Source organism: Melanerpes formicivorus, unplaced genomic scaffold, assembly GCF_026170545.1.
Source record: "Melanerpes formicivorus ecotype bairdi unplaced genomic scaffold, bMelFor1.0.p_v2 SCAF_183, whole genome shotgun sequence".
Taxonomy (NCBI): Eukaryota; Metazoa; Chordata; class Aves; order Piciformes; family Picidae; genus Melanerpes; species Melanerpes formicivorus.
In genome coordinates, this window is record NW_027142535.1 from 302,816 (window position 1) to 327,146 (window position 24,331).

At 59.4% G+C, this 24,331-nt stretch overlaps 1 protein-coding gene across 21 annotated transcripts in view; it reads left to right on the forward strand.

The window, feature by feature from the left end:
• The first annotated feature begins 757 nt into the window (after positions 1-757).
• KIF1A (kinesin family member 1A) overlaps positions 758-24,331 on the forward strand; it is a 42,964-nt gene continuing 19,390 nt past the window's right edge. For 4 of the 21 annotated variants that reach the window (XM_068169419.1, XM_068169420.1, XM_068169421.1 and 1 more), the window contains exons 1-25: positions 758-870; positions 6,066-6,214; positions 10,857-10,933; positions 11,030-11,209; positions 11,668-11,733; positions 11,913-12,091; positions 12,463-12,574; positions 12,933-13,010; positions 13,568-13,633; positions 13,886-13,903; positions 14,267-14,342; positions 14,456-14,534; positions 14,784-14,926; positions 15,342-15,368; positions 16,778-16,911; positions 18,769-18,848; positions 19,538-19,613; positions 21,749-21,828; positions 22,107-22,213; positions 22,821-22,904; positions 22,992-23,172; positions 23,253-23,325; positions 23,573-23,666; positions 23,797-23,945; positions 24,105-24,283. In XM_068169419.1, coding sequence (XP_068025520.1) covers positions 6,109-6,214; positions 10,857-10,933; positions 11,030-11,209; positions 11,668-11,733; positions 11,913-12,091; positions 12,463-12,574; positions 12,933-13,010; positions 13,568-13,633; positions 13,886-13,903; positions 14,267-14,342; positions 14,456-14,534; positions 14,784-14,926; positions 15,342-15,368; positions 16,778-16,911; positions 18,769-18,848; positions 19,538-19,613; positions 21,749-21,828; positions 22,107-22,213; positions 22,821-22,904; positions 22,992-23,172; positions 23,253-23,325; positions 23,573-23,666; positions 23,797-23,945; positions 24,105-24,283 — 2,444 coding nt within the window. In that variant the 5' untranslated portion in view covers positions 758-870; positions 6,066-6,108. Of the gene's footprint in view, positions 871-6,065; positions 6,215-10,856; positions 10,934-11,029; positions 11,210-11,667; positions 11,734-11,912; positions 12,092-12,462; positions 12,575-12,932; positions 13,011-13,567; positions 13,634-13,885; positions 13,904-14,266; positions 14,343-14,455; positions 14,535-14,783; positions 14,927-15,341; positions 15,369-16,702; positions 16,912-18,768; positions 18,849-19,537; positions 19,614-21,748; positions 21,829-22,106; positions 22,214-22,820; positions 22,905-22,991; positions 23,173-23,252; positions 23,326-23,572; positions 23,667-23,796; positions 23,946-24,104; positions 24,284-24,331 lie in introns of all 21 variants that reach the window. The other 17 variants (XM_068169434.1, XM_068169435.1, XM_068169438.1 and 14 more) reach the window with 6 other exon arrangements.

Genomic DNA, 24,331 nt, shown 5'->3' on the forward strand with positions numbered 1-24,331 from the left:
ATGGTGTCACTGAAAACGGTCCCTAAGGTACTGGCAGGAAAGACCTGCTGGACACACACCGCCACTGCGGGTGGATGGATGAAGACCTCTCGGCTGCCTGCCTTCCAAGGAGGCTTGTGGAAAGGCTGGGGCAGGGAGAGGACATGTGACCTCACGGCTGGCCTGGAGGGGCGAGGGTGGATGCGCTGCTGGAAACATCTGGCAGCAAAGGCGTAATCTGCTTTCCGCGATGGGCCTCAATTCCCCAGCGCAGATGGATGGGAGCCTGCCGTGTCCTCCCGGGGCTGCGGGGCGGGGTGCTCACCGGGCCGGGATCTGAAGCAGCTCCACACCAGGGACGGGTGCTGGCAGACGAGGGCTGCCGGAGTCTGGGGGCCCAGGACTGGCTCCGGAGCGGGGACCACGGTGCTGGTGGGAGGCCCAGGGGAGACAGTTCCCGAGGCAGGGTGCTGGCGGGACCGGGGTACCGCGCCCGGGGAAGCCGGGCCGGGGGGAGAGCGGTTGCCAGGCGACGGTTGCCAGGTGACCTGGGGGCCCCGCCCCTGCCCGAGCCCTTAGAGCCGGTTCCGCAGCGCAGACCAGGGATGGGGGGTGGGATGCGCTGACGTCACCGCTCCATCCCCAGCTCGCGATCTCCCGGTGCCCCCTCTGCCCCGGGCGGCGGCGGCGGCCAACCAGCGCGCGGGGCGGGGCGGGCGGGGACCGCAGGGGCGGGGCTGCCTCCATCCGCACCGGCACCGCACCGGCACCGGCATCGCATCGCATCGCACCGCACGGCGCGGCTCGGCTTCATGCCCGCGCCCTCCAGCCGCGGCTGAGCGCTGTGCTCCGCCGCACAGGGCACGGGGACGAGCACGGGCACAGACAGAGGTAGGGGCGGACGGCACGGTGCAAGACTGGGCAGCTCCGCCACGCCTGACGCTGGCTGAGGAGGGGTCCCGGTGCTGCCGCCCCGGGAGGGCGCTGCCGCCCCTCTCGGCCCCGACAGCGGCGAGGCGTGGCGTGGGGGGGAGCGAGACCCCCCGCCGAGGGTCCGGCGGGCTGGGGGCCTGCTGCTGGCAGCCATTTTGCGGGGAGCCCCGAGGCGCGGGGGAGGGCGGCCGGGCTGGAGAGGTCTTCCCGCGGGTCCCCGTCGCGGCCTCCGGTGGGTGCCGCCCCGGCTTCCAGAAGGATCTCGCCGCCGGGATGGTGGTGGTGGGGCTTGCTGGGGACGGGGTGACGCCTCTGCAGCCCCTCTACCAGCCTGGGGCGGGAGAGAATGCCGACCCTGCAGCCCGTGAGAGGCGACACACGGAGCCCTCGTCACCCCCGAGGCAGCTCCGCTATCCCTTGGGGGCAGGTGTCGCTGTCTGTGAAGCCGAGACATCCTTAACGGTGCTGAGCGGCATCATGATGCTGGAAGGAGCCGCGGGCGCCCCTGGGGCTGTCACGGGGTGGGGGTGGGCTTACAAAACCGCGGCCAAGCCGCGGCTCTTGCTTGCTGCTGCTGAGCTTGCACTTGAGGGCAGCTAGGCAAGGGCTGCCATGTCACCGTGGGCAGCGCTGATGGCTTCTCGTTGGCGGATGAGGGTGGAGGGGCAGGTGCAGAGCCCTGCGCTTGGGCACCCTGGCTCCCAGGGAGCAGGCTCGCGCCTGCCCCATTGCTTTCTTCCTCTGCTCTTCCTCCTTCCACATGGGTCAGCATCTCCTCTCCTGGCCCTCACAGACCTCCTGTGTGTGGGAGTCTCCTGTCTGCTTAGGTCCTACGCCCTCAGTGCAGGTCTTGGGGAGGACAGGGAACCAGCTGAGCATCAACCTCGTCACCCCGTGGCCATTCTTCCACATGCCAGTTCCCAGAGCAGCCCCTCAGGTCAGGTGGTGGCTTTGGTGGTACAGAGAAGCAGGGGGAGGGACAGTAGACTTCCTTCCAGGCTACAGTCAGGGATGTGGTAGTCTCTGTCATCCCCACATGCTGCTGTTGACCTCCATTTTGAATGGGAGGTTGCAGCTGCCGCTGGCACAGATGCCACCACCACACCCTTGCCTCCCTGTGTGTGGCCAGAGCTGTAGCTGCCAAACCCCTGGGGAGTGTTGGGATCCGTGTTCCAGCCCCCACCCCTGGCTGCCCATCCCTCTCTGTATCCAGCCATGCTGGCAGCCTGCCAGAGCTCACTGCCTTTTCCATGCAGCTTTTCCCTGCCATGGGTTTTAGCATGCAGAAGAGAGGATGGAGAGGACAAGCGACAGAGTGAGTGGCCTTGCCTTTGTAGCAGGGACAAGGAGCTGGCTGGCAGCAAGTAGAACCAACTTCCTTAAATCTGCTACCTGCAAATTTAATCCACATCGAAACTCTCAACAAGCTTCAAACGCTGCCCTGAAGCCATGTTCCCCATTGGGGTGGAAGTGAGGTGAGGAGGCACAGGGCAGACAGGCATGATGGCGTCACGGATGCAGAGGGGACAAATTTCAGCTGGGGATGGCTGGGCTCCTGATCCTGCCCCTGCCCTGGGCTGTCCTCCAGGCTGCTTCCTCAGCTGCAGGTGCTGTTCCAGGGAAAACTGCACTGTCACGGTCCCTTGCACTGTGCAAGGCAGGACACAAGTGAAGGGCTGCCACCAGGATTTGCTGTCAGGCACAGATGGTGCCTCTTCATCTGGGCCAGCTGCCTCCAATGTCCCTCACTGTCCTTGCTGTCCCCAGACAGCAGGCAGGGTCCCACAGTCCCAGATGGAGCTGGATGGGCTCTGACGAGGAGTGCAGGTGAAGGGCTCATTAAAACAAAGCTTACCAGCAGCTGAGGGCACTGCAGCTCGGGAGGCCACTGAGATCTGGGGGTGCTCTCAGACAAAAGAAGAAACTCAGCCCTTGGTCTGCCAGAACTGCCTGCAGCCGCAGCGAGGTGGCCCCTGCCCCATGCTGTATGTGGGGACTGCAGTGACCTGCCTGTGCCGCCCCACGTTAGCATGCTCCAGCCCTGCAGCAGAGCGCAGGCTGCATGGCGTGTCCCTGCAGAATCCTTAGGGAAAGAATTGGCTGCAGGTGGCACCTGGGGACAATGCTTCCTGTCCTACTGGCCACCTCATAGCCATGGCAGGGGAGGCTGTCAGTAAACTCTCTAGCTAATCTCTGCCTGGTTGATCTCAGTTGATCCAGTTAATCGTTGCTCTCTTTCGCTGGGGCTGGTGGGTGTGTCAGTAGGGACGGGCAGAGCACAGTGGGCTGCACAGAACGTGCAGAAAGAGATGGCCTGCAGAACTGGGGACAGGCCTGGATGTGCCCCTGGCACCATAGCCCCAGGGACTCTACTGCCCTCCTCATCTGTCTATTTCGTGGATGGGAGTGGCCCAGGGAGGAGACAGAGAGGGAGCAGGGAGCGTGGCAGTGCTGCTGGCTTGCTCCCAGTGGAAGGCTGATAGCAGCCTATTGAATTTCTCTCGATGGCAGATTAAGCAGGCAGTGGCTGGCTGTCCCCAGGCAGAATGAGTTGGCTGGGCTTGAGCCACCTCCTTACCCCTGCCCTGCCTGTCCACAGCTTGCCTGCAGTGTTCCCTCTCTCGGTTGGATGGTGGTGTGGGTGCTGGCCCCAGCTGGTGGTGCTGCCATGTCAGTGTGGGTGCAGGTCCAATTCCTGACCAAGACAGGAAAGTGAGAGCTGGAGGGAGGAGAGCTGAGCTCGGGGCTGGGTGCTGCCTGGAGTCTTTGCACTGCTGTGGCAGAGGTGGGCCAAGAGAGCTGCAGGTGAGCAGGAGGGAAGCAGTGTGGTGCTGGCAGAGGGAGATGGAGGAAATGGATGGAGACAGAAAATGGAGCTTGCAGCTCTGCAGCAGGCAATGTGGGCAGGGAGAGCAGCCCATGGTGCCGAGCTAGGTGAGCCAGATGGCTTGCTGGGAATGCACTGGGATGTGGGCAGCAGGATGGCCGGCAGAGAGGAAAGGTTCAGCTGATGAAGAGGGGGCTTCTCACAGCCAGTGAGGGTGGGCTGGGGGTGGCACTGGTGTAGGGCTGAGCAGGCCCGCCTGGCAGCAGGGGGCAAGCAGCTACTGATGGAGGGCATGCAGCAAGACGTGATGCCTGGAAAAGTGGGATGAAGGAGAAATTGGAGCTTCTTTGTGAGAAGTGCTAGGGGGGTTCGTGGTGGGAACGGCACAAGGGCAGCAGTCAGGCCTGGAGGGGGTGGGGTTGCCGAGGGATGTGCCGGCCTGGTGGCAGTGCCTCTCGCCGAGGGCTGTGCTGCCAGGTGGGAGCCCAGGGACCTGACCCACCCACTTTGCATCCCTTTGATCTGGAGAAACTGCAGCGCTGTCTGGGGGAGGAGAGGGAAGCATTTGACTTGGGCAGTTTTCAGGTGCTGCATGGGATTTAGCCTGACAACAGAGCTATTGTTCCTGAGCGCCAGCAGTGCCTCAGGGTGGGGCAGCTGGAGCTGGCTGCCTTGTTAGGATGCAGCCCTTCCACCCAGGAATATATCCCATCGTTTCATGGGAAAGCCAACTTGATCATTCCCCTTTGGCATGGAGTCCTGTCTAATTTCCCTTTCTCCCCTATCTGAGAAAGCAGCAGAGCCTGCTCGCTGGCTCAGGGACTCCATGCCGGTGTCAAGCACCCACTGAATGCACGCTCAGGAAAACCTGAGAGCGAGTGCTTGGGCTGGTGGGAGTTAAGGGTGGGACTGCTGGCTGAGCAGCAGCAGTGATATTTCAGCCGGGCAGTGGGGGGAGGGTTTGGGAATGGTGGGAGGAGATGTGTCCTCCTCTTGCTGTCAGGGATGCAGCCTTGCTTTGAAACCAGGTGAAGCATTTTTGAGCTTTTAGTACTTTCTAGCTGCAAAGTTTTCCACTGCCGTGAACATACCTGCCTTTTTGCAGAGCATACATTAATTTGCTTTCCACCTCCTTGGATGTCAAACCAGAGCTGTCAAACCTCCGTTAGATTTAAGGCCCCCCCTTCTCTTGGGACACGTTCTGTTCTGTGGATTTGTGTTTGTTGGGGTTTTTTTTCCCCTCCTTTGCCACAAATTCATCCATAGGAAAACCTGCCTTTTGTTGAGGACTTGCTGCTCCACTTCCTTGTCAGGTCATTGTCTGTGTAACCAGAGCTGTGCCTGATCTCCTCCACATATAGGAGAGAGCATCCTGCTGGCAAAGACCCATCTCAGAAAGGCACAGGGCATTTGCAAGCAGCCTTGCAGGAGTCCTGCTGGCAGGGATGCCGGAGGAGCTGATGACTGCCCATGCTGTGGGGTGTGGAGCTCCTGTTCTGCTGGCAGGAGCCAGGGAGCAGGGGATGGGCAGGAGAGGGGATGGATTCTAGAAGCCAGCAATCCATTTGTTCAGGGCTGATGCCAAAGGACCCAGTGGTCAATGGAAGGACCCAGTGTCTTTTTCAGTGCTTGTGAGGCTTAACTGCGGCTTGGGAAAGGTGGGAGTGGCTGCAGAAAGCCTGCACAGGACTGCTGGCTCTGAGAGGTGCTAAGGAGCAGTTGTGAGCTTGTGATTAATGATTTAAAAAGGAGTGGAAAAACGCTGGTGACCTGGGAGCTGCAGTGGGGTGCCATTGGCTGTGTGCAGCAGCTGCCTCCTTTCTCACATGGATGCCATAGTTTTCCTGCCCCTCCTCCACACAGTCCTGCTGCCTGGACCCCGCTCTGCTGAGGCTGGAGCAGAGGCAGGAGGCTAGGGTGATGGACAGGGGCTTCTGGGCTTGCTTTCAGGTGAGGGTCTGCTTTCTGAATACTGCTAACACTCTGGGATGCAAACACTGCTCGTTGGGGTCATGCCGGTGCTGACAGTGCCAGCATGTCCCTCTCACCTGCTGTGGGCAGCTACAGGTGATGCTGCAGGGTAGTGGAAGCTGTGGATGCAGCCCTAGGGTAAGGGCAGGGATGTCCCCTGGGACTGATCAGGGAGTCCTGACCTGAGATACGAGGGGTTAAGTGGGAGAAGCCAAATGCAGGCAGACTGAGGGACAAAGCACCTTTCTTACAGAGCAGGGGAGGTGGTGTTGCACAGACTCTCGGTGTGTCCAGTGCAGCTATGAGGTGTGGACTGGGGGGTGAGCTTCCCTAACCTTGTCCTCTCCCCTTGCAGCACAGGCACTGCTCCCAGACAGCAGGACCCCCCAGCTGGAGCGATGGCAGGGGCGTCAGTGAAGGTAGCGGTGCGCGTCCGGCCCTTCAACTCCCGGGAGATGAGCCGGGAGTCCAAGTGCATCATCCAGATGTCAGGAAGCACCACCAGTGAGTGCCGCTCTTGGGGGCTGGGGGCTCGGAAGGGCTTTGGCTGCTGCCTGGGGAGGATTGCTCCTGGTCTGGCCTCAGCAGCAAGCACTGGGCTGCTGGCATCTCGGCTGTTGTTTGGAGGAGGGCATCTAGGGGTGGATGCCACCTTTCCCACCGGGAAATGTAGTCCTGCTGAAACAGCAGCGACGGTGTCTGTGTGGCACCGAGCCCTTGGGCTTTGGTGATACTGAATGGGGCAACATCCCAGGGCAGGCAACAGAGGAAGAGGAATGAGAAGAACTTGAGAATTCTGGTGTGTGGATGTGGGTTTCGGAGTGCCTGGCCCATAGTTGCCTGCCCAAGTGTGGAAGCTGTGCACTGGCCAGTGAGTGTCTGCTGACAGCACTAATTGGCTGGGTGCCACACAGTGTGGCTTGCTGGGACCCATTCCTGCTTCCATGGGGCCTGGAGCTTCAACACAAGTGGGATGGAGGGGTGGGAGCACGGTTTGCCAAGGGATCAGTGTGCTTGAGGAGTGGGGATGTGGCATGGAGTCTTGTGGCCAATGCCCTGCCGGGAGCCTGTCTGGCATTTGCCCCTCTTTTAATAATGGCTGTTGGAAGTACAGGGTGGGAAAGGCACTCAAATCCCTCCTCTTTGGCTCTGGAAGCCTCCAGATGGGGCAGTGTCTAAAATAGCTCCCTCCCTGCCTGTCTGCCTGGGGCTTGCTGCGTCACTGGCGCTGGTGGGTGAAACACCGGCGCCAGCCACCCCCGCAGTGCGCACTGCCGGGCTGCCATGACAACCCCTGTGGGGAGGGAGAGGAGGGCACCCAAGCATCCAGTGCAGCTCTTTGACCCCACTGGGTCCCACACTCACCCTGGGCCTGGGGGAGCAGGAATGGGGGGATCTGAGAGGCAATGTCTGCTGGTTTCTGGCATCCCAGGGGAGCTCTCCCTGCCTGGTTGTGCAGGGACACTCCATCTGCCTGGGGTGTAGCAGGGAAAGCTTTCTGGCCCCGGGCAGGCAGGGCAGACATCCCTTCTGGCCCTGACTTGCAGGGGAACCTACCATGCCCCAGGCCCAGTCCAGAGCATTGGGCATCCCCCACCTGCACTGTGGCTGTGTTTTGTTAGAGTGATCTGCTCCAGCCCCAGACTTGCTCTGCAGCCCCCACAGAGGGCTGGCAGGGCTGTGGGCAGAGGCAGTGTCCTGGCCAGCCCTTTGCTGACAGCAAGGTTTTTCATCTCTGAATGGATGAGCTGACAGCTAATCCCCTCAGCTGGGGGGTGGGTGCCAGGGGGGCTTCGGTGCCTGGTTCCTCTGCAGCCAGGGGGAGGATGCCAGTAGTGTTGCCTGCTCCCCTTGCAAAGCAGCACTCCCTCAGCCTCCAGCTTCTTGCAGAGAGGCCAAAAATACATTTTTTTGGGGGGTGAGAGCAAGTTTCCTCCTTCTTGGGTTGATTTGCAGATTGCCCTGCACATATCAAGGCAGGGGACAAGCTTTGTGGTGGACAGCAGGAGCTGGGAACCAGGGCAGGCAGGGATCAGCCCATCTCTGCCCTCCTTTTCTCCTCTCATATAGAGCTGCCACCTCCTCAGCTCACTGTGCCACAGCTGGCTGCCTGCCTGCCAACACTGCTGCTTTGTTCTCCTGGTCCCCCCTCCCTGGGGACCGGCCTGGGCACCAACACCCGGGCCCCTCTCCTGGCAGATCTCATCAGGATGGCGAGGAAGGCACAGTGGCTTTCATCCCAGGAGGCCACTCACGTGCTCTGGCCAGAGCCAGGCCTCCGCAGGCTTCAGAGCGTGGTGAATGTTTTCTGTCCCATGCATCTTGGGCTGGATCCTTCTCGGTGCTTGCCCACTCTGCTGGCTCTTTAGGGCAAAGACCAGGGCCATCTCCAGACGTTTTTCTCCTCCCCTTCTTGCCTGTATGTCTGTCTCCCCTTCCCCCTCCCTTTTTTCCCCTTTTTAATCCCCTCTGCCCAGGGCATGACTCTTTTGCAGCAGCTTTGCAGAAGCCCTGAGATGCCTGGTGACCAGAGAGGAAAAATCCCACCGGCAGCAGCTTGGGGATGGGAATGCTGCTGGTCTCAGCATGCTCCCTTCTCCCCTGTTCCACATTTTCATGGCCTGCTGGGACATCTGCACAGCTGTAGCCAAGATGCCCAGAGCTGTCCTCAACGGATCCTCTGCCCTGTGCCTGGCATAGGCTGGCACTGGGATGCAGAACAGCTGCCTTGTGCAGCCCCATCCTGCCTGCTCCTGGTTTTGCCTTTTTTTGGGTGGTGATGCTCCTGTTCACTCTAATGAGTGTCACCTTTGCAGGACAGAGAAAGACCTGAGCTGGGGGGCTGCATGGCATGGCAGAGCTGCCAGATGAACCCCGGGAACCATTGGAGATATTCCACCTGACTTCTTCCGTGGCCTCTGCAAGGCAGAACTGCCAGGTGAACCCCACCAGATGCTGGAGATACTCCACCTGACTTCTTCCATAGCCCCTGCACCTGATTCTCTTTGGTACAGCCACTCACGCGCCCTCAACACCCCAACCAGGCACCCGCAGGGATGGGTAGCCCCTGGGTCTCTGGTGCAGACAGGCCAGGTGCCCTTTCAGTCTGGATCTCAGCAGGGATCTCCCTGCTGGCATCTGCAGGATGGGCAGTTCCTGCAGAGGTATCACTTCCCAGCCCTTTCTCCTGAGGCAGCAGCTCTGGCTGTGGTAATGATTCTGCCCTGGATGCAGGAGGCATCTGGAACATCAAAGTTGCACTGCCTCTAGGGGCCAGGCAGGCATGGAGCCAGTGCCCAGGTCCTCTTTGGTACTGGAGCTGGCTCCTGCCCTCAGCAAGGGGCATCCAAGCAGCACCATGCTGTGGTTTTGTAATCAGGGCTGGACCTTGACCCCACTTCCCACCCTCTCTGCCTCTCTTGCTGTGTTTGCAGGCAGGGATAGGCAGGTCTCAGGCCAGAAGTGGTGCCTCGCTCCCAGGGAAGAATCTGTCAGAATTGTCTGGGTTGCAAAAGCCTTCTGAGATCATGAGTCCAGCTGTCAGCTCACTAACCATGGCCACAAGAGCCATGGCCACAGCTTCTTGAACACCTCCAGGGATGGGGACTCCACCACCTTCCTGGGCAGCCTGTGCCACTCCCTGACCACTCTGGCAGCAAAGACATTTTTCCTCCTCTCCAACCTAAGCCTCTCCCGGCACAATTTCAGGCCATTGCCTCTCCTTCTATCACCTGAGACTGGGGAGCAGAGCCTAACCCCCACCTGGCTCCAACCTCCTCTCAGGGAGCTGCACAGAGCACTGAGGTCTCCCTCAGCCTCCTCTTCTCCAGGCTGAACACCCCCAGCTCCCTCAGCTGCTCCTCCCCAGCCCTGCTCTCCAGACCCTTCCCCAGCTCTGCTGCCCTTCTCTGGCCCTGCTCCAGCACCTCAGTGTCCTTGGAGTGAGAGCCCCAAAACTGAACCCAGTGTGGCCTCACCAGTGCCCAGTACAAGGGCACAATCCCTGCCCTGCCCCTGATGGCCACACCAGGCCAGGATGCTGGTGGCCTTCTTGGCTGCCTGGGCACATGCTGACTCATGTTCAGCTGCTGTCAACCAGCACTGCTAGGTGCTGTTCTGCCAGGCAGTGCTGGCAGTGGAGGAGGACTTTGGAGCAGACAGCATCTCTATGTGTAATGCCATACACCAGGGCAACTGGCTTCACAGGGAGTGGGCTGCACTATGCCTGGAGCTGTTTGGGAAAGTCCCAGCTTGGATCCAGAGCAGATGCAAAACCTGGCCAAGCAGCAGATCTGAGGCAGGGCAGGGTTGGGGCTTCAGGGAATGGAGCTCTGTTGGCCTCCTCATCCCTGGCTGTGGCAGGGAGCATCTGGAGGCTGTGGGCACAGGAGCTGCACTGTGCCAGACTGCAAGGTCATTCCAATGTCACCTGACATGGCTGGTGGCTGGATCTCGTGATCACCCCTCTGGTTTGGGTTTCTCCTGATGCATCTGTTCTTGCAGAAAAAAGCCACACTGCAAACACTCTACAGGAGGGGACAAAAAAGGCAGCAAATGAGAAAGAGAAATGATGCAGTCTCCAATTTCCATGGCAACGTCCTTTTCACCAGAGGATGGGAAAAAGCAGGCTCTTGTTTCCACTGCTGAGAGCCCTTAATCACCCTGCTGGGGCTAGATACTGAAAAGGAGGCTCAGGGAAGGCAAGGCAGGAGCTGGAGAGGGCCTGGGGAGCCCTGGTGGGGCTGCACCCGCTCCCACCCCACAGTGCAAGGATGTCTGGCTTTGGGTATGTGTCCTCCAGCTGTGGGATGGAAGAAGGCTGTGATCCTTCTGTGCAGGTCTGGGCTCTCACAGGCAGCTGCTGAAGCAAGAAGGAGCCTGAGGGATGGAGCCATCTCCTCTACACCGTGCCCAGCAGGATGTCTGGGCCAGGCTCTGCCCTGCTCTTTCACTGGTGCAGGCTCTGCTGGACGTGGTACCCAGCATTTCTCCTAGGACTGTTGGACTTTGGTGTCTCTGGGCCCATCTGTGGGGCTACAGGGTCTTGGTCCCACTCTCCAGGACTGCTTTGTGTTGAACTCCACCACCCTTCCCTTCTCCTGAGTGGGACATGGGTGGCCTCATTCTTCCATCTGCTTGCCCCTAGCTATCCTGAACCCGAAGCAGCCCAAAGAGACACCAAAAAGCTTCAGCTTTGACTATTCCTACTGGTCCCACACCACGGTAAGTGGGGGGAGGTCTGAGCCCACTCAGAGTGCTCTGGGGAGAGGCAGGAGGAGCCCACTGCCACATTTCTCCTTGCCCTCCTCCTCTCTGCAGCCTGCAGACATCAACTATGCATCTCAGAAGCAAGTGTACCGGGACATTGGCGAGGAGATGCTGCAACATGCCTTTGAGGGCTACAACGTCTGCATCTTTGCCTACGGGCAGACAGGGGCTGGAAAATCCTACACCATGATGGGGAAGCAGGAAAAAGACCAGCAAGGCATCATCCCACAGGTACCACCTGGTCCCAGCAGGATGCTCAATGGACAAGTGGCATGAGGAGTGAAGAGGGGAGCGGGGTGGGAGTGGGGCCAGGTGTACCACAGCCCTGCCATGGCAGTGACCTAACACGGCTCTGCTGGAGGGTGGAGGGACAGGGAGGGGCACACTGGGCTGCTCTGAGCCAGGGTGATTTACAGCCTGGCAGCACAAGGCCAGCATCTGTGGGCAGCAGGAGTCCCAGCACTGAGCTGCCGCTGCTGGGTGCTGGCTCAGCTGGGTGGCAAGCCAAGACCTCTGGGCATGCTGAACACCTGTATCAGCAGCGAGGGTGCTGCCAGCTCCCCAGAAGCCATTCTGGCACTCAGGGCTCTGACTTTTGGGGTAAGAATGTATAAGTTCCTGTGAGCTGAGTCCCCCAGGCAGGAGCAGCCTGGCAGGAAGCTGAGCAGCCTTGGCTCTTCTCTCCACAGCTGTGTGAGGATCTCTTCTCCCGCATCAACGACACGACCAATGACAACATGTCTTACTCTGTGGAGGTAGGCACTCCATTGCCTGCTAGTCTGGCTCCAGCCTCCCCCCCTGGCTCTGCAAGCCATGCTGCTGTGCAGGCCTCTCTTTTGGGGGGGTTCCAGCCTTGGGTGTGGGGTAGGTGAGCAGGACCTGATTCTGCCTGTCTGCTGCCAGCCACTAGCCCTGCCCATGCCCTCTGCTCTAGGTGAGCTACATGGAGATATACTGTGAGCGTGTGAGGGACCTCCTGAACCCCAAGAACAAGGGGAACCTGAGGGTGAGGGAGCATCCCCTTATGGGGCCATATGTTGAGGACCTTTCCAAGCTGGCTGTGACCTCCTACAATGACATCCAGGACCTGATGGACTCTGGGAACAAGGCCCGGTGAGTTGTGACAGTGGGAGATGGCCAGGACTGGAGAGCCTGCAAGACATTTCCAGAAGGTCCTGGCTAACTTCCTTGCTTTGCCAGCCTGGCTGCTCTCAAGGTGGGAGTCTCCTCCTATCTGGGCACCGGGTACCAACTCCTTATTTGCACATCACCTTAAAATGCCCTGGAGGCAGCAGGAGAAGCCTGGACTTCTGCACATCTCTTCCCAGATGTCCTCTGGGAGGAGATGTGCAGAAGTCCTCTCCAGTTCTGCAGACTTGCCTTCCCATCATTCACTCTCTCCTGAAATGAGCCCTGGTGTCACTGCCAGCCACTCCAGTGTCTCCTGCAGAGTGTTAGACCTCCCTGTCCTCCTCTTCCCACAGCACGGTGGCTGCCACCAACATGAATGAGACCAGCAGCCGCTCCCACGCCGTGTTCAACATCATCTTCACGCAGAAGCGGCATGATGCCGAAACAGACATCACCACTGAGAAGGTGAGAGCAGGGCCTGAGGGACTGGGATAACCTGCATGGACCTGGTAAGGGCTTTATGTCCTATTGACAGCACTTGGGATGAGATGGTGCAGCCTGATGGAGGGTGGGAACAGGATGGAGATAAGTCCCACGTGCACTCTGGGCCCATGATCCTTCACGGGACTGGCCCGTGGACAGGATGCTTGGCAGATTTTGCCCTCCCACCATGCCTGCAAGGATGTTATTCCTGCTCCTGGCCAAATCTCACTGCCTTCAAAGCAGTGTCACCTGGCAAGAGAGCTTTGTCCCCTCCTTGGCTCCATGCTGACACCTGGTGTGCTGTGCCTGCTGGTGCTGACAGCCTCCTCTCTTCCTGCAGGTCAGCAAGATCAGCTTGGTGGACCTGGCAGGGAGTGAGCGAGCTGACTCCACTGGTGCAAAGGGCACGAGACTAAAGGTGAGAGCTGGCAGGAGGCCCTCTTCTGCTGGTGGGGATGTTGTGTCCTACCCCCTTGTCCTCAGCTGTGACATTTCCTTTGTCTGCTTCCTTGCCCACCGTGCTGCTAAAATCCTTTGCATTGGTTTGAAGCTGAAGGAAAATAGGTTTAGACTGGATCTTAGGAAGAAGGTCTTCAGTACAAGGGTGGTGAGACTCTGGAACTGGTTGCCCAGGTTGTGGATGCCCCCTCCCTGGAGACGTTCAAGACCAGGCTGGATGAGGCCTTGAGCAGCCAAGTCTAGTTGAGAGGTGTCCCTGCCCATGGCAGGGGGTTGGAGCAGATGATCCTTAAGGGCCCTTGCAACCTGAGCCATTCCAGGCTTCTGTGACCTGGTTTTGTTTGAAAGCTGCCCACTGCCAGTTCTACCAGGGTCCAGGAGTCTCTGCTGGGAGGTGCTGGCTATCCAGGAGAGCTTTTTGCCCACCCTATATTGCCCCCATCCTCCTGGTACTCTGGGCTATAGTGTCTCTCTGAAATGGAGCCTGAGCATCTGGGCCTTTCCTCTTTCCACCAGGAAGGAGCAAACATCAACAAGTCGTTGACCACACTGGGGAAAGTCATCTCTGCCCTGGCTGAAATGGTAGGTAGCTGGGGCACAGACTAGCAACAATGCCATGGGGAAATGGGCTCAGCTCAGCAGAGGTGGGCTCAGCTCCCAGGGATGGAGCATCCCAGCTCTGAGGGATGGGCAGATACATCCCAAGCTGTCTCAGGGCTGGGGAGGCTGCTGACTCCCAAGGGCCCTGTTCCCACTGCTGTCTTGGGACACAGGGAGCTGTGGTGGGTGCTGAGGAGGGGAGCAGCTCACTCAGTCTCTCCTCTTTCTTTACAGGACTCAGGGCCAAACAAGGTAGGTGTCCTGGCCAGGCTGGGTGAGGCAAGGCTTTGTTCTTTTAGCACAGTTGGGTGGGAGTGTGTCACAGGGTGGTTTTGGGGTGAAGCTTTACCTGCACCTAAGCCATGCTTCTCCTAGAGACTGGCAGAGACCTCAGCATCCCTATCACCCTCCTCACCCTGTGGCTCACGGTGCCTGGTGTTAAACACCCACCCTGGCCCAGGCAGGGCCCATGGGACTGACCAGAGCTGACTGAGGTTGCCATGGCCCGGCAAAGCTATCCTCCTCCGAGTCCCCATGGCTTGGGACCATCTGTCACCTGCCCTTAAAAGAGAGCAGGCAGTCTGACAGCTCTTCTCTCTGCTCTCCATGCCCCAGAACAAAAAGAAGAAGAAGACTGATTTCATCCCTTACCGTGACTCAGTACTCACCTGGCTGCTGCGGGAGAACCTGGGTGAGGACATGGGTGGGGGTATGGGCTCTGTGGCAGGCATGGTTGCTGGGCAGTGGGTGATGGCTGGCACTGGAACCAGCCTCTCCCTGAGGTGAATGCATCTGTCTGGGCAGGGGGCAACTCCAGGACAGCTATGGTTGCTGCTCTCAGCCCTGCTGACATCAACTACGATGAGACCCTCAGCACCCTCAGGTAGGAAGCAGTCCCCTGGTCTCCCAACAGTGGGCAGGGGCGGAGGGTGTCTCTGAAACACCGGCACTGCCACGTGCTCTCCTCACCTCTGCAGCAGCACTGGCTGGGGGTGCAATCTCAGACAAGAGATTGTCCTGGTGCTGGGATCCTCCAAAGGACTGTTTGCAGGAGGGGGTCATGGCACTCCTCCTTGCCCAGCAGCTGGGGATTTGCCCCTCTGCCACTGCTCAGGACCCTGCCCTTCCCCAGGTACGCTGACCGTGCCAAGCAGATCCGTTGCAATGCGGTCATCAATGAGGACCCCAACAACAAACTGATCCGGGAGCTGAAGGACGAGGTGGCACGGCTGCGTGACCTGCTCTACGCCCAGGGCCTGGGGGACATCATTGACAGTAGGTACCCCCCGGGGCCCTCGGGCAATGGCTCCAGGCAGAAGCCAGCTGGAGTCCCCTCTGTGGGAGGACCGCAGCTGCCCTGCATCCTGCTCTGCCAGCCCTGCGGCAGCGCTGTACTGCCCACGCGTGGCTGGGATGCCTCTGGCAAGCCCCTGTGCACGCATTCATGACCTGCAGCCCACTCCCGTGGGCAAGAGGAGCTGCTTTGTACCCAGCAGACCTCCCCTTCTCCCTCTCTACCTCCCATCTTCAGCATCCTTTGTCCAGTAGAATTGCCAGGAAGAACTTTCTGGGGCTACAGCCAGCCATGGCCTCCCTTCTGTGCTGTTGGATGCCCTGCTGAGATGAAGCCACTCTTGTTCTGTTCTCTCTGTCTTACCCTTGCTCCTTGCCCTCTCTCTCTCTCTCTTAGCCCATCCTGCTGCAGGAGGATCCAAATGTGTGTATTCCCCATCACTGGTACTCTCTGTTGCTTTACAGCTTTGGGAGGGGCACCTGTGCAGCATAGGGAAGGGCTCCCATAGCCAGCCCCAGCTGTTGCAGAGTGCTTGCCCACAGGCTGGCTGTCTCCAGGGAGCTGGCACAGGGGGTGCTGGCAGAGTTGCAGTTAGCGCATGGGCTTGGGATAGGACTCAGAGGGACCAGTGCCCTCCCCATCTGCTGTGCCAAGGGCCCAGTCCCCAAAAGGACTTCTTCCTCCATGCTGTCATGATGTTTCCTGTCACTGCTGCTGCTTCTGCTTCTGCTGTGCTGAGGCTTGTCAGGACTGGAGCCCGGCACGACACTTGTGCAGGCTGGTATGGTGCACTCCTGATGGAGAGGTGTCATAAGGACCAGGAGGGTTTTGTCTGTGTTTAAACACTATTGCCCCATCCTACCCTGGGCCAGGCAGTGCAGCCAGGCTGCAGTGAGCCCCCTGAGGAGCTGGGGACCTGGCCTGTTCCCTCCTGGCTTGGCTTCCCTGAATGCAGGCTGATGGAGGTGGGCGACTTATGCTGCACCTGCTGACCTGTGCCTTGCCTGCCTCCAGCACAGTGTTCCCTGCTCCTGTGACTTCTCAGGGCTGGAGGAGAATCTCTGATACCAAGGTCCCTCTGCTGTAGGGTTTGGTGGCAGCTGATGCTTGGGGTGCTGGCAGGCAAGGGCCACTGCCCGTAACTGGGCATGTTGTCCCCCTGCTCTCTGCTTTTTCTGGCTGCTTGGCTAAGGTGCTGCTCCAGTGGGTCAGAGGCTTAGGCTCTATCAGCAGGGGGATCCCACAGCCCCTTCTACTCTTGCCCCCTACCCCTTTGTAGGATGGAGGGCCACTGCCTCTCCTCCCCTTCCTTTCTTGTTCCCTGCTCCTAGATCCAGCTAGTCTGCACAGCCACTCAGGCTGCGTCTGTGGGAGGATGATGGCAGGGGCAATGGCATGCTCCTGGGGACAGTTTATTCCAGGCTGCAGGATCTGGTGTTGCAAAAAAAGAAAGAAAAAAAGCATGCCCCGGAGCCTGGGAAGGCTCCAGGGCTGTTCTGGTAGCTGCTTCCCAAAACAGCCCCATGCTGCTTGGGGGCTGCCAGCGATGCGGGGGGGGGAGATGCCTGTGCCCGTGCCCTGCTGCTGCCTGTGCCGCTGTGCTGCCACCCATGCCTTCCCCATTGACTTCTTGGCTTTCTTCTCTTCACATCTGGCCACTTGTTGGGGTTTTCCTTTCCCCAACAGCTTTTCTTGTCCGTGTCTTTCTCTTTCTCTCTCACTTCCTCTCTGTGTGTCTTTCCCTGGCCCGTCCATAGATGTGTCCGACCTTGAGAACAATAACGATGCCCCTGGGGCAGAGCTGAGTTACTGCCGTGACAATCTCTCCACAGTGACCAATGCCATGGCGGGGATCAGTCCCTCCTCCTCCCTGTCGGCCCTGTCCAGCCGCGCTGCCTCTGTTGCCAGCCTCCACGAGCGCATCATGTTTGCTCCGGGCAGCGAGGAGGCCATCGAACGGCTCAAGGTGGGACGCCAGCAGCTGGCAGAGGAAGGGCTCAGCTCGGTGCTCTTGCTCTGGGGCTTGTGCAGCAGACTCGGTGTTTTCTGGAAACCCCTTACGGGTGATGCTGGTGGGAATCATGGAGCAGGCTGGGTTGGAAGGGACCTGGAAGCTCATCCATCTCCAGCACACTGCCACAGGCAGAGACCCCTCCCACCAGCCCAGGTTGCTCAAGGCCTCATCCAGCCTGTCCTTGAACACCTCTCGGGGGGGTTAACACAATGCTGGAGGCACGACAGACCCAGAGCTACCCAGTGCTCTGGACTGCTGGACAGGACAGAGTCTGGCATGGTGATGTCTCCCTGCTGCTGCCCCCCTGCCCGTGGGATGACTGCTGCCATCCAAGCAGTCCTGACTCAGGAAGGCTGCTTCCAGCTCAGTGCAGCGCAGGAGCAGGCTGGCAGCAAGGGGTTGGAGAGGCTGCTCAGTGTGCCCTGCTCTTTGAAGATGGGGATGATGGAAAGATGCAGGTGAAAGGAGTCAGCACGCTGGGCAGTGCCAGGCGGAGCAGGCAGGCGTGCTGGGCAGAACCTGGCGGAGCAGGCAGGCCTGCTGGGCAGAGCTTGGCGGAGCAGGCAGGCGTGCTGGGCAGAGCCTGGCGGAGCAGGCAGGCGTGCTGGGCAGAGCCTGGCAGAGCAGGCAGGCGTGCTGGGCAGAGCAGGCAGGTGTGCTGGGCAGTGCCTGGCGGAGCAGGCAGGTGTGCTGGGCAGAACCTGGCGGAGCAGGCAGGTGTGCTGGGCAGAGCCTGGCGGAGCAGGCAGGCGTGCTGCTGGGCAGTGCCAGGCGGAGCAGGCAGGCGTGCTGGGCAGAGCTTGGCGGAGCAGGCAGGCGTGCTGGGCAGTGCCAGGCGGAGCAGGCAGGCGTGCTGGGCAGTGCCAGGCGGAGCAGGCAGGTGTGCTGGGCAGTGCCAGGCGGAGCAGGCAGGCGTGCTGGGCAGAGCCTGGCGGAGCAGGCAGGCGTGCTGGGCAGTGCCAGGCGGAGCAGGCAGGCGTGCTGGGCAGAGCCTGGCAGAGCAGGCAGGCGTGCTGGGCAGAGCAGGCAGGCCTGCTGGGCAGTGCCAGGCAGAGCAGGCAGGCCTGCTGGGCAGAGCCTGGTGGAGCAGGCAGGCATGCTGGGCAGTGCCAGATGGAGCAGGCAGGCCTGCTGGGCAGAGCCTGGCAGAGCAGGCAGGCGTGCTGGGCAGAGCCTGGCAGAGCAGGCAGGCGTGCTGGGCAGAGCAGGCAGGCGTGCTGGGCAGTGCCAGGCGGAGCAGGCAGGCGTGCTGGGCAGTGCCAGGCGGAGCAGGCAGGCGTGCTGGGCAGAGCCTGGCAGAGCAGGCAGGCGTGCTGGGCAGTGCCAGGCGGAGCAGGCAGGCGTGCTGGGCAGAGCCTGGCAGAGCAGGCAGGCGTGCTGGGCAGTGCTAGGCGGAGCAGGCAGGCGTGCTGGGCAGAGCCTGGCGGAGCAGGCAGGCGTGCTGGGCAGTGCTAGGCGGAGCAGGCAGGCGTGCTGGGCAGAGCCTGGTGGAGCAGGCAGGCATGCTGGGCAGAGCCTGGCAGAGCAGGCAGGCGTGCTGGGCAGAGCAGGCAGGCGTGCTGGGCAGTGCCAGGCGGAGCAGGCAGGCGTGCTGGGCAGAGCCTGGTGGAGCAGGCAGGCGTGCTGGGCAGAGCAGGCAGGCGTGCTGGGCAGAGCCTGGCAGAGCAGGCAGGCGTGCTGGGCAGAGCCTGGCAGAGCAGGCAGGCGTGCTGGGCAGTGCCAGGCGGAGCAGGCAGGCGTGCTGGGCAGAGCAGGCAGGCCTGCTGCCCGTGAGATCTGCTCACCCCCTGCTAACTCCTCGCTTGCCAGGAAACAGAGAAGATCATCGCGGAGCTGAATGAGACATGGGAGGAAAAGCTGCGGAGAACGGAAGCGATCCGGATGGAGAGGTGGGTGGGTTGGGGTAAAGAGGGGATGTAACAGGATGGGGTTCCCCAGGCATCTCCCTTCCTCCTGCCATCCAGCTGTACCTTGGCTGTCCCCTAGACACCCCAGTCCCCACCATGTTAGCTTGCACCGATGTGGTCTGCTCTGGAGAGTCTGGCACAGGGCTAAGAAGGTGCTGAGGGGACTGGAGCAGCTCTCACAGGAGGAGAGGCTGTGAGGCCTGGGGCTGTTTAGCCTGGAGAAGAGCAGCCTGACGGGGGAATCTTATCAAAGCATGCAAATATCTAAAGGGTGGAGGTCATGGAGATGGGGCTGGACTCTTCAGTGGTGCCAGTGGTAGAACAAGGGCCAACAGGTACAGACCAGAACCCAGGAGGTTTCACTTGAACTTAAAGACAAGCCTCTCTCCTTCGAGGGTGACAGAGCACAGGAGCAGGCTGCCCAGGGAGGTCTTGGAGTCTTCTCCTGTGGAGACTCCCAAAATCCACCTGGACACGTTCCTGTGCAACCTGCTCTGGGCGACTCTGCTTTAACAGGGGGGTTGACCTAGGTGCTCTCCAGAGGTCCGTTCCAACACCCACCATTCTGTGAGAAACACTGCTGAGGCACAGAGCTGAAGCAAGTCCTATGGCTATGGTCTGTGGGGCAAACCAGAGGCTTTGACAAGCTCTTCTTTCCCTTGCTCCTTCAGGGAGGCATTGCTGGCTGAAATGGGGGTGGCCATGAGGGAGGACGGAGGCACCTTGGGTGTTTTCTCTCCTAAAAAGGTAGGATCATCTTATTCTCTTCTTCCTGGCAAAGGAAGGCTGGTTTGTACCCCTGCAGCACCCTTCTCACTTGCCCTTCCACTCCTGGCCAGCCCCAAACATTTCATTTGCTCTTCTTGGCTCTGAAACCTACAGTGAAATCCTGGTGTTGACCCTGCTGGGCACAAACATCAGGGGAAATGCGTCTAAATATCCAGTCCCTGTTGCCTGTGTGCTGCCCCTGTTCAGGTTAGGCTTTGCTGACAGTCATTGTGCTGGGCTTCAGGATCAGCTTATCAAAATCCACTCTTTGGGGTGTTTGACATGGCTGCCCCTGGAATCACAAGTCCCTTGCTGAGAAATGTGAGTGTGGAGACATTCCATACCTTTCATCGCTTCCAGCATCCTGGAAGGTGCTTCCTAAGCAAATACTGGCCATGCCCCGAAGAGTTTGTGTGCCAGAGAACCCTGCCAAGCACCGGTTACAGCACATTGCTGCCCCTCCCTGGGCTGTACAACCACCACGCTGGGGATGTGCAGTTTTCCACCCCCTGTGGATCCTTTAGAGCAGCACGGGCAGGCAGGAGCAAGTGCTCATCTCTGCTGCCCCGAGGGTGCTCCGAGAGCGCCCTGGCAGCTGATGCTGGTTGGCTTGGCCATATGTCTTAGCAGTCGCCTGTGTCCCTAGCTGAGGTGTTTCCACCCAGGGATGAAGGCTCTGGGACCTCTGCCCTGTGTGCCCTAGCATGGCTCTTAGGACATCATTTTTGTCTCTCCTTCTTGTCTCAGCTGCTGCCTTTTAGGACCCCAGACCTTTGTGTAGAAAGTGTGGGGCTTTATTCCCCAAAGCAGGTTGGTTCTAGTGGTGGGGCATTGCTGTGGTGCTTTTGGTGCCTCCTTGCTCTTCAGTTGTCCTATGGGTGGAAAATCCTCTGACTTAGGCAGTGGCTGGCAAGGAAGGCTGGCATGGACAGCCTGCAAACTTCCATTTCATAAGGGCAAAGCAGGGCAGGACTTTATTGTCCTGTTGCTGGGGTGGTTACATCTCCAAGGAGCTCAGTGGAAGGTAGAGCATCTGCCTTCTATTAGCCAGCCTTGCAGACCTTGAGAAAACCTTCAGGCTGCAGTCTGGGGCCCGAGGCTAAACTTTATGGCTGAATTCTTCCTGCCAGCCACTGTGGAGGAGAATCTTTGTTCCTCTTGATCTCCAGCTCTCCCCAACTCCTTGGAGTGAGTGTCTCCTGACAGCGAGGGTTTGTAGCGTTGGTGTGACAGGGAGATTCCTGCATGCTGGGCTGAGAAGACATTTCTCGTGGTCTCTGCTCTTATTTCTGGGAAACTCAGAACTCTACCTGCTGATACTTCCAGGGCTTTGCCTGTTGCCTGAGGGTGCAAACACAGCAGCCTAAGATAGGCTGAGATAAGCTAGTTGCAGCTGGTCTGTGGCCATGGGTGAAACTCCTCTCTCATCAAGATCTAAGTGGTTTGTGACCCAGGAGAAGAAAGTGATGGGAGGGAATGGTTAGGAAGGAGACCAAGGGGTGAAATTCAACCTGGAGATATGGCTTCAGGTCTCAACTACTTTTCATTGAACCTCTGCTCTGGGACCTGCTCTTTTGAGTGCTTCACCTGTCCTTGTGCTGTTAGTGAAGGAAAACTGGCACTTGGAGTTCCTTTTATCCTGAACCAGCCACTACAGGTGACACGTCTCTGCCTCATCTACGCTGCCCACAGTGGAGCTGGAGGTTGTGGTGAGGCAAGGACCTGTGGACACACAGTACAAGTGAGCAGACTCCTGCCCAAGGAGATACTAAACCTTATCAGGGATTCTCCACGGGAGGTGTTTGGCTCCATGGTGGGCCTGTTTGCAGTGCAATTTTTCCAAGGCAGCCCCAGGAAGGGTGCACAGGACTTGGCTCCTTGAGGAGGACAGCAAGGAGGTGTGTGGAGGCAGGTAATGCCCATCTTGGCTGCTCAGTTCTCTGCAGTGCCCCCTGAAAAGTACCTGCCTGGGCATGTTGTCCTGGAGCTACAGAGGGCAGGAGAGCCTCTCCATGTGCAGTGAGGTGTTGCTGAGTTCCCACCTCCCTTGGGAGATTCTTCAGTGCCTGGGAACATGGGATGCACCAGAGTGACTCCTTGTTTGTCTTTCCCAGACACCTCACTTGGTCAACCTCAATGAGGACCCACTCATGTCTGAATGTCTTCTCTACTACATCAAGGATGGGATAACAAGGTGAGGGCCATGTCCTGGGGAGCAGCGGGAGCCTGGCTTATATCTCAGTGCCTGACACATCTGGGAGGGCAGCAGGGTGACAGGCTGAGCACTGTTCCCAGGGCATCCCCATAGGGCCATAGCCATGCAAGCAGGATGTGTTCTGTTGGTCACCTTGTTGGGGACGTTGGTCCTGCTGTGCATCCAGGCTGGCTCCTGTCAGTGCCGTGGATGGCTCTGGGAGAGGCTCAGGGAGGGGCTGCTTAGAGGAAGCACTGAGCTGAGTTTCCTTGCGGCAGGGTTGGGCGAGAAGATGCGGAGAAGAGGCAGGACATCGTTCTCAGTGGGCACTTCATCAAGGAGGAGCACTGCCTTTTCCGCAGCGACACCAGAACCGGGGGCGAAGGTATTCATTGTCTGGAGGGGCTCCGCCTCCCCCGGGACCCTGCTTCTTCCCCAGCACCTGCCCCAGCCTGAGGTCCTGACCTCCTCAGGCTCGTGGGGCTCTCCTGCAGGGCTGTGGTGTCCACCTTGCTTCCAGAGCGAAATGCAGCCCTCAGCTGGCTGGAGGGGAGTCTGTGTAAGGCTGCCATGGTGAGACAACCCAGAGAGATAGGGCAGGATGGAAGAGTAGGCCATAGATGAATCACTCACCCAAGATGCAGAACACAGCCCACCCCTGAAACTGGCAGGACCCTAGGGGTGAAAGGGCTGTGGGAGATGAGACTGGGAGATTGGATATGCCTGCTGGAAGCCCTGATCTCCTCTCACATTCCAGTGTCCAGCCATTCTCAATCCTTGGCACTGCCCTGATTAACATGAGGTTGGCTGAGTTTGGTTGCTCTGGGTGTGGATGCTGCTGGAGGGTACCTTGGTTGTCCATCTCTCCACATCTGGAGTGCCAGCTGGGGCAGCTCTCCCTTTCTGAGGCTGCAGGAGCAACAGGGCAGGAGATGCAGGATTTATCCCTCTGCTTCCACCTTCCCTTCCCTCCCTCTCTCCCCACACTGCAGTGATTGTGACCCTGGAGCCCTGCGAAGGTGCTGACACCTATGTGAACGGCAAAAAGGTGACAGAGCCCAGTGTCCTGCGCTCAGGTGGGTCCCTGGAGCTGGCACACCAGCCCCGGTCCGTCCCACAGGGCCCTGCCTGCTGGCCTGCGCTGAAGCTGCTTTCCCCCGCAGGGAACCGCATCATCATGGGCAAGAGCCACGTGTTCCGCTTCAACCACCCCGAGCAGGCTCGGCAGGAGCGGGAGCGGACGCCCTGCGCAGAGACCCCCGCCGAGCCCGTGGACTGGGCCTTTGCCCAGAGAGAGCTGCTGGAGAAACAGGGCATTGACATGAAGCAGGAGATGGAGCAGCGGTGAGGGCATGGGCTATGGCAATGGGGAGCTGGGTGTCTACCCCCAGGGTGGTCATTCTCTCCTTTCCTATTCCTCCCAGGCTCCAGGAACTGGAGGACCAGTACCGGAGGGAGCGAGAGGAGGCGAATTACCTTCTTGAGCAGCAAAGACTGGTAGGTGGCCAGGACCTGATGCCTTCTCAAACTTCCCAGGCTTGACTGAGCCCTGGCAGAATTTTGCATGGCATGGCTCTGTGTGTCCTAAAATGAAGGGCAAACCTGTTGTCCCTGAGGCTGTCCCCATAATGTGGATCAAGAGAAGGGAGAAGGCTGGGCTCCTGCATGGGGGCAGGGAGAAGGACTATGTGGCAGCAAGGTCACATCATGTGGATAGCATCATCTCTCTCCATGCTTCCCCCAGGACTATGAGAGCAAATTGGAGGCTTTGCAGAAGCAGATGGACTCTAGATATTACCCTGAGGCAAATGAGGAAGAGGAAGAACCCGAGGATGAAGGTGAGGGCTGAATGTCACCACCAGATTTTGAAGCTCTCTGTGGGAGGAAGAAGAGTGGACCCACGGGTCCCCTGGGCAGTGATGTTTTCCCTCCTGGCAGCGGAGTGACTGTCCCTTCATGTCCCCACAGTGCAGTGGACGGAGCGGGAGTTCGAGCTGGCCCTCTGGGCCTTTAGGAAGTGGAAGTGGTACCAATTCACTTCGCTTCGGGACCTGCTCTGGGGCAATGCCATCTTCCTCAAGGAAGCCAATGCCATCAGTGTGGAGCTGAAGAAGAAGGTGGGGGCCTGTGCCTCCCCTCTGGCTTGCTGTGGCACCCACATCAGAGGCCACAAGCTTGGGCATCTGGGGAAGCGTTGAGGAGGGGATTGCTGAAGGCACCACTTGGAGCCTGCTGTCCTTCTGGGTGGCTCACTGTCCCCCTCCGCCCTTCTCCAGGTCCAGTTCCAGTTTGTGCTCCTCACAGACACGCTGTACTCACCTCTCCCTCCTGACCTGCTGCCTCCTGATGCTGCCAAGGACCGGGAGAAGAGGCCATTCCCCCGGACCATTGTGGCTGTGGAGGTGCAGGACCAGAAGAATGGGGCAACACATTACTGGACTCTGGAGAAGCTGAGGTGGGCAAATGATGCCCATGCTGGGAAGGGCTTGCCCAGCCTCAGTCC